The sequence below is a fragment of the Mustelus asterias genome, chromosome 20 (genome assembly GCF_964213995.1).
Source record: "Mustelus asterias chromosome 20, sMusAst1.hap1.1, whole genome shotgun sequence".
Taxonomy (NCBI): Eukaryota; Metazoa; Chordata; class Chondrichthyes; order Carcharhiniformes; family Triakidae; genus Mustelus; species Mustelus asterias.
The window spans coordinates 74,927,043-74,935,686 of record NC_135820.1 but is presented as its reverse complement, the minus strand read 5'-3'; the positions used below and the strand labels follow the sequence as shown (position 1 = coordinate 74,935,686).

Here is an 8,644-nt window from a genome sequence, read left to right as displayed (position 1 = left end):
ATGGAATTTTCTTCCCAACTGATTTGAAATATGGGGGGGGCGGGGGGGGAGGTTCAGCAAAAGGCTGCGATTTCACAGAAAGGTGTGTTTGAGAACAGCCCAGTGTTGTACCTCTGTGTTCGGCTGATTGGTAGCTGGACGGATTGTAATCGGAGCAGTGCAGCCAATGTGAGCGGTGGCTGGGTGGGATTTGCAGGGTGTGTGTGAAATGTGCAGAAAAATATTCACACACACACACACACAGGGAAAAGAGTAAGTGGAACTCAGCGAGTGTGTGTATGGGTTCCCTGTGTGCTGGGGCTGCGGGACTCTGCAAGGCTGCACTCCCCTACACAGGGCAAAGGGAGTGAGAGGGGGGAGTCTCTGTGAGCTGTGCCTTCCTAATCCACCCCCCCCCCCTCTCCTAGCCCCTACTCCTTCCATACCTCCCCCAAGCAAATTGCTCTTTCCTCTCCCTCTCTGCCAAACTTTCTCAGCATGGTAGCAGAAGATTCCAGCGATGCCGAGTCGGGTCTTGCAGACCCCCTGAGTCTGAGAGCCGAGCCCGCTTGGTGCAAGACCCCCAGCGGCCACATCAAGAGGCCGATGAACGCCTTCATGGTGTGGTCCCAGATTGAGAGGAGGAAAATCATGGAGCAATCCCCGGACATGCACAACGCCGAGATCTCCAAGCGGCTGGGCAAGCGCTGGAAAGCCCTACCCGAGCCCGACAAGACCCCCTTCATCAGGGAAGCCGAGAGGCTGAGGCTCAAACACATGGCCGACTACCCGGACTACAAGTACCGACCCAGGAAGAAGGGCAAGAGCGGGGCCATCGCCAAGATGCTGAGCAAGAAGGTGGCCTCGGTGAGGAAGAGCCTCAGCAGCAAGGCGCAGCGGGGGCGAGGCTCCCCCCGGGGCAAATCCGCCTGGAAGTCCAAGAGAAGCGGCCCCAGGTCCGGCGACGGCCGGCAGGCAGCCGGCTTGTCGGGGAGTTCCCGCATGGTGCAGGAGGATCACAGCAAGTTGGAGCCGGGCTGGGAGGGCAGCCCGGCTTTCGCGCAAGACCGAGGTCCCGAGGCGGATTACGACCTGGCCCCCGACCCTCCGCCCATGGAGGAAGCGGCCCGGGAAGAGCCCCAGGACGGGGGGACATCCAAGATGCTGCGGGACTTGAGGTCCTCCTCGCCCACCTCCAGCAGGTCGCTATCGTCCTCACTCGCCTCCTCCTCCTCCTCAGACGAGGAACTGGAGGACGAGATCCTGGATATCATCTCGGATGCCAACTTTGAGAAGCTGGCACTGGGCACTTTGGACGCTTTATCCCTGGATAAAGATATAGAGCTTTTCCACACGAACTCCCACTTCGACTTCCCAGATTATTGCACTCCAGAAGTGAACGCAATGATTTCAGGAGACTGGTTAGTGTCCAGCGTCTCTGACCTAGTATTCACTCACTAAACACCGCCGCAGGGAAATTTTTAAAGTTTTTTTTAAATATATATCACTTACTCCCTTCCAAAAAGCAAGATTTCAAGCAGCAATTTCAGTCTGGGTATGTATTTTTCTAGATTTAAGTTTCAACCTGCAGATTTACAATAGAATCCCTCATTTTCTCCCACCTCCGTCCCAAAGTAAAGTTAAAGACATCTTTTAACTGTACAATATTTTTGATGTGTTCTTAGGCAATAACATGAGTCTGAGCCGTGATCAGGGTCTGAAATGTGTACAAACCTGCCATTGTTTGAGGGGGCAGTTTTTATAAATATATATATTATCTATCCCTTATTGGATTGGGATATTGTTCTGGATTTACAAGGGGGGTGGGGGGGGGGGGTGGTGCCACACAGTTTTTGCCCAGGGACCTGTATTGGACTTCGTCTTTGTTTAGTTTTTTTTGGTGTGGATTTTTTGGACAATACTCAGGATACAGTGAGTGTGGAGGAAGCGAGGGGCTTCCATCAGCTATATCTCTCACTTTGCCAAGTTCAAACTGATGTGAGGCCAGCTAGCTTTGGGAGAACTGGACACATCTCCCTGAGCATCTCCTGGGAATCCGGGCTTTCAGGTAACAGGCATCTTCGTGTCTGGGAGCTCGCAGCTGCCTTGATAGTATTTAAGCGTGAAGACAGCCCCTTCAGTTTGCCAGCTGTAGTGACATCTTGTCTCGGAATCTGGAAAGGTTCCTCTGGGTCCTAGCGGGCAATCGTCTCTCTCCAGCTCCAAGTCAAATCCCTGATGAGGGGACAGGGTATGAGGATGAAGGGGAGAGGGAAGGGGGTGTGGGGGGGCGGGGGGAGGAAGGCTTCCCTACACATTGCAGCACAAGTGAGCGTTGTGCTGTCAAGTGTAACATTGAACCCAGCCACCCGCCCAAGCTTAAGCGTCTCACAATTGAACAGAAATTGCTTTTTTTGAATTGGTTACACTCCATTCCAGTGTCACGGTGCTGTATCATATCACTCCTATTTATACCCTGGGTTAGGGGAAAAGGGAGGGGGGGAATTGTCAACTGTGGGGCGAGTGGGTGGGTGACTGAAAGGTGGGGTGGGAGTGTAGAGGGGGGATGGGTGGGTGGGTGGGGGAAGAAATTGGAGCTGTCCGACAGAGAACCATACATGTTTGTGCAAGATTTGAATCTGGTGATGTGAGGTTGGGGAGAGGGGTTGGGGGGGGGGGGGGCAGAGGTGGAGGGAGGGGGGGGGAGGTGAGTGGTCTCAACTTTAAAATTCAAAAACCCACCCGATCAGGCAATTGGATATTTCTGGTCCTGAATTATTTATTCAGTCAAGCCAGATTCACTCCCCGCAATCAGAAGGTTACATTTCCATGTGGATGCTGCCAGGATGCTCTGGGCTATGATATGGGATTAAACCATTCTTGGTGGGGGAGTTGGGGGCGGGGGGCAGTGACCAGGTCTTGAGCGAATTTCTATTACCAGGGGGTGGCGAAGGGAGATGCCCCTAATTCAGAAACCTTCCCCCCATGACTGCCCCCGCACCCCCTGCCCTGGGCAATCACGTATCCTCACAGCCCTGCATTCTCCTTTTCCACATGTTAACTTTGACTTCCTTTTGGAAAAAGTACAAACGAGTGACATCACTGCCTCGTGTTTATAATTCTATTTGGTTGAGAGTGTTTTGGGGGGGAGGGGGTGGGGGGAAAGGAGCCCACATGCACAAGTGAATGGGGAACAGTGTGTAGATTCTGTTACGTTGGTGTTACTATTCTGATCGTATCATTCCAATCAGTTGTTTACCACAATGCATGTTTGGAGGGAAGGGGAGGAGGTGGAAGGGAGGGTACAGGAGAGGAGGGGTAAATGGCTGTCAGAGAATTGAGAGGGGCGTTTAAAAGTGTTCTCTCATTGGCTGTTTCCCAGGCTGGTGGCATGATACATTTAACCCTTTGAGAACTGTGGTTACTCTGTCCTTTTGGAGAGAAGTGAATATATTCGGAATATGAATCCTGTAATTTTGAGATTATTTGGAGTGTCTCCCAGTGCGTTGATCGAGTGCCATTTAATCCGCATTCTGACCTCCTCCTTAAACCGTCACCCAGCAAGTGGAGCCTCGAAGCTGCACCACAGTGGGGGATTTGTGCAATGTGCCAGAAATCTACCATGCTGCAAACACTGCGTTTTGTGCTTGCTGGGAACATGGGGACAGGAGTAGGCCATTCAGCCCCTCTGGCTTTCTCCACCATTCCATTACTACCTGGCTGCCCTGTACCTCAAAACGATGTGCACTCCTTTGCTTAATACCACTCGATACCCCTACCTACCGAAAACCTCAGTCTCGTTTGCTCTAGCTGCACCAGCATCCACAAGCTTACGGGACAGATAATTCCAAATTTCTGCTGCAGAATGATTCCTGGGTTTACCTCCTGAATGGTCAAGGTCAAATGTGAATATAGAAACATAGAAGATAGGAGCAGGAGGAGGCCATTCAGCCCTTCGAGCCTGCTCCGCCATTCATCACCATCATGGCTGATCGTCCAACTCAATAGCCTAATCCTGCTTTCTCCCCATAACCTTTGATCCTGTTTGCCCCAAGCGCTATATCTATGATGCCCCTTCATTCTTGGTTCCCCCTCTCACCCACCCGACCCAAAAAAATATTAGCCTATTCAATCCTTGATCAGATCACCCCTCGATCTTCGATATTCAAGCCAAGTTTTGGTAACCTGTTCAAATAATTGAACCTTCTCAGCCATGGCATTATCTTGGCGAATTCTCACCACTATATTATTTATTAGTGTCAGAAGTGGACTTACATTAACACTGCAATGAAGTTACTGTGAAAATCCCCTAGTCGCCACACTCCGGCGCCTGTTCGGGTACACTGAGGGAGAATTTAGCATGGCCAATGCACCTAACCAGCATGTCTTTCGGACTGTGGGAGGAAACTGGAGCACCCGGAGGAAACATGGGGAGAATGTGCAGACTCCGCACAGACAGTGACTCAATTCAGGAATCGAATCCGGGTCCCTGGCGCTGTGAGGCAGCAGTGCTAACCACTGTGCCGCCCATTGGACAGTGTCCTTCAGTTTCATTTTTGCAAAAATTTACCTTATTTGAAAAATATCTGAAAAAAAACATTACAAACATTCCAAAATGGCCATCAAAGGAAGTGCAACGTTTTCTATGGAGATTATGTTGCACTCTAAGTAGCGTTCAGTAATCGAAGGGTTAACATGCATCAGCGGGTTAGGGTTGGGGAAAATACCTCCTCTTGCCTCCACCCGCATTGAGAGATATTAAGGTCATTGTAGGTTGTGTAGAAAAACAGAATATGAGTTAATGGTAGTGCATTAATGTAAATATTTGTCATAGATTTATTTTCAGAGATTTATAACTGTATATTTGGTTAAATTATTAAAATCTTTGCCATTTTTCTGTTACCTGTGTAAAGAATGTTTTAATTATGGAAATTAAGTCATTAATATTAAAATGTTTACATCACTGATCAGTGTTAACTTAAAGTTTTAAAGTTTATTTATGAGTGTCACAAGTAGGCTTACATTAACACTGCAATGAAATTACTGTGAAAATCCCCTAATCGCCACACTCCGGCACCTGTTCGGGTAACACTGAGTGAGAATTTAGCGTGGCCAATGCACCTAACCAGCACATCTTTCAGACTGTGGGAGGAAACCGCAGCACCCGGAGGAAACCCACGCAGACACGGGGAGAATGTGCCCGGGGCTGTCATCCTTCTGACTCTGAGGGGAGAGTGCTGCCAACTGCCTCAGCGAGTTGTCCTCAAGGAATGGTCACACTTACATGGAGCCAGTGACTGCGTGAGTCCGCCAGGTTGGTGGGATCGTTCTGTGCATAGTTAGCACCAAATAAAAACAATGCTGAAATGGACACCATTTAAAGAAGATAATTTTGGGGTATATGAGCAGTGGGGGGGTTCCATAGAATCCCTACAGCACAGAAGGAGGCCATTCGGCACATCAAAACTGCACTGACAACAATCCCACCCAGGCCCTATCTCCGTAACCCCCCATGTATTTACCCTAATGATCCCCCTGACACTAAGGGGCAATTTAGCATGGCCAATCCACCTAACCCCCACATCTTCGGACTGTGGGAGGAAACCGGAGCACCCGGAGGAAACCCACGCAGACACGGGGAGAAGGTGCGGACTCCGTACAGACAGTGACCTGAATCGAACCTGGGTCCTGGCATTGCAAGGCAGCAGTGCTAACCACTGTGCCACCGTGCTGCCTGCTGTAACTCAGAGTCATTGCTAGCTGTGTGCTCTGGTTTTGAAAGTGGTTCAGGCTCACTCGTGTCCCACAAGATCTTCACTCCTCACTTACGCCTCTGAGTAGCTGGCAGTGCACACCAGCAGGGCAAACCCTGGTACCTCATCCCATATGATGGGCTAAACTCAGTGAGGGTATTATCAGCTTGGTCTGGTGTAGAGAGGGGACGTCAGCCCCTCTAAGCCCATGAAGGCTGTAATGATGGAAAAGGCAGATGATCCCATCAAGAGAACAATGGCACGGAATGTGGACACCAGCACGATGTGTGACACATCCAGGGCACTCCCCTGACGAAGCGGACTTATGTTCAGTCACCTCAGGACAGGTTGGGATTTTACTGAGTATCATCCGCTGGTCAGCAATGGAACCTGGTCACAAAATAGCCACTATTTAAAGTAAAAGCCACTGGCACAACACTGCACCCAACCCTCGGCAAGAGGAAGGAACCCTGAGGCAGAAGTAATTTTAGTTCACTGAGTTACATGGGTTGATGGTAACGGGACTAGTAATCCGGAGGTTACCTACCTGGGAACAGTGGTTCAAACCCACCATGGCAGCTGGTTGGAATTTAAATTCAGTTAAAAAAAGCTGGAATTATAGAATGAGTCTCCGTAACGGTGACCATGAAACTATCATAGATTTTTGTAAAAACCCATCTGGTTGACTAATGCCCTTTAGGGAAGGAAATCTGCCGTCCTTACCCGGTCTGGCCTACATGTGACTCCAGACTCTTAACTGGCCTCTGGAATGGCCTGACAAGCCACTCAGTTTTTAGGATGGGCAACAAATGCAGGCCTTGCCAGTGACACCTGTAATAGGCCCTCAGAGACAGAAGCCCCTTCACCAAATTCCCTCTATTTACAAACTCCAACAGCAGTACACAGAGTGCTCGCAGCCAGCAGTCTACCTTCGGGAGTGCCAGAGGAACTGACACTCCCAGTTAAATACAAGGAAAAGACTCCCTGATTGGCCCATCAATTAACTCCTTAATCAAGGAGTTCATACTCCTATAGGCCAACCTCAATGGCCTGATTGAAGTCATTCCAACGCCCACATTCCATGAAAGAATTTAAAAAAAGAACTTACAGGACAAGAAGGACCAGTTAGCCCAACATAGGGAAAGGAGAAGACCTTTCAGCCCCTGGAGTACACTATAATTCAAATAGATGATTAATATTTGCCTCAATTCTATTTTACCCAGTTTTGTTCATATCCTCATAAACAAACCAGCGATCTCATTCCTAAAGCATCCCTGGCATCCTGTAGGCTTTTCTGAGGAGGAGGTTCCAGATTGAGTGAAGGAATACTTCCTGATTTCAACCCTAAATGGCCTGTGTATAATTTTGAGGTCATGATCTCTCTTCAGAACAACACCAGCTTTGGGCGTTTTCTCAATTCGTCAATAATCTCATACAGATTTCAATGTTTCTATTGAAGCATCCCTTGAAATGTTTTAATTTTCATGTTTTAACTCCAACAATGCAGTCTAATGCTTAAGAATGATACAAGGTTAAGGTCTGGAATCCGTTGTGCATTGAGTTACAGAAGATGTGTACTGATGCGATCACATTTTCTTTAGCAAGCACTGGAGGTGGGCATACTGCATCCACAGATCAATATGGGCCTCTAGTGGCAGGAACCTGACACTGCAATGTTTAATCGAACATAGACTGAGCTCCAAGCATTGATTCTGTCGCTGTCCCACTAGTTACAGCCCTCTGGAAATGTCCAGTGTCAGGTCCACTTTCCAACCCATCCTGCTGCATCACTGCTCATCGCTCGTGTCCCAGTTTCTTCAAATAACCTCTTGTGTGGCATCGATGGAGATAGTCATCGACTTCAGGAAGTGTAGTAGAGAATATGCCCCTGTCTACATCAATGGGGACGAAGTGGAAATGGTCGAGAACTTCAAGTTTTTTGGTGTCCAGATCACCAACAACCTGTCCTGGTCTCTCCATGCTGACACTATAGTTAAGAAAGCCCACCAACGCCTCTACTTTCTCAGAAGATAAGGAAATTTGGTATGTCCATTAAGACTCTCAACAACTTTTACAGATGCACCATAGAAAGCATTCTTTCTGGTTGTATCACAGTGTGGTATGGCTCCTGCTCTGCCCAAGACCGCAAGGAACTACAAAAGGTCGTAAATGTAGCCCAATCCATCACGCAAACCAGCCTCCCATCCATTGACTCTGTCTACACTTCCCGTTGCCTCGGCAAAGCAGCCAGCATAATCAAGGACCCCACGCACCCCGGACATTCTCTCTTCCACCTTCTTCCGTCGGGAAAAAGACACAAGTCTGAGGCCACGCACCAACCGACTCGAGAACAGCTTCTTCCCTGCTGCTGTCAGACTTTTGGATAGACCTACCTTGCACTAAGTTGATCTTTCTCTACACCCTAGCTATGACTAACACTTATTTCCTTCTCTATGAACGGTATGCTTTGTCTGTATAGCGCACAAGAAACAATACTTTTCACTGTAAATACATGTGACAATAATAAATCAAATCAAGTCATCTTACTGAGTGATTTCTGAAAACTCAAACATGTGACACACCCTCCGATTCCATGTTATCTGCCCTGCTCACCACAGCCTGAAAACAACTCTTAACAGATTTTTCAATTTCCCTTTCATAGGACATGTTGATTCTGCCCAATCATATTATGATTTGCTGAATGCTCTATCACCACGTCCCTAACTATAGCTTCTCACATTTTCCCAATTACTGACCCCCAGACTAACTGGCCTGAGAGTTGCCTTTGGAAGATGACAGGCTCAGAGAGGGGAGGGTTAGCTTTGAACAGAGCTTGAGGACTTGAATATTTGACAGCCCTGGCTCTGGTTTAGCACACTCCTGTTATCTCTTCTCCAACATTTTCCTTTTGT

At 48.5% G+C, this 8,644-nt stretch overlaps 1 protein-coding gene across 1 annotated transcript; it reads left to right on the top strand.

Moving 5' to 3' along the window:
• Nucleotides 1-570: 570 nt before the first annotated feature.
• LOC144508337 (transcription factor SOX-4-like) lies at nt 571-1,449 on the top strand. The gene has a single exon (XM_078236173.1). It carries the CDS (start codon nt 586-588, stop codon nt 1,438-1,440), a length of 855 nt encoding a protein of 284 aa, XP_078092299.1. The 5' UTR covers nt 571-585; the 3' UTR covers nt 1,441-1,449.
• Nucleotides 1,450-8,644: the final 7,195 nt, after the last annotated feature.

What these genes read in the sequence shown, in the direction of transcription:
- LOC144508337 (XM_078236173.1), top strand. Translation starts at nt 586, where the DNA reads ATGAACGCCTTCATGGTGTGGTCCCAGATTGAGAGGAGGAAAATCATG.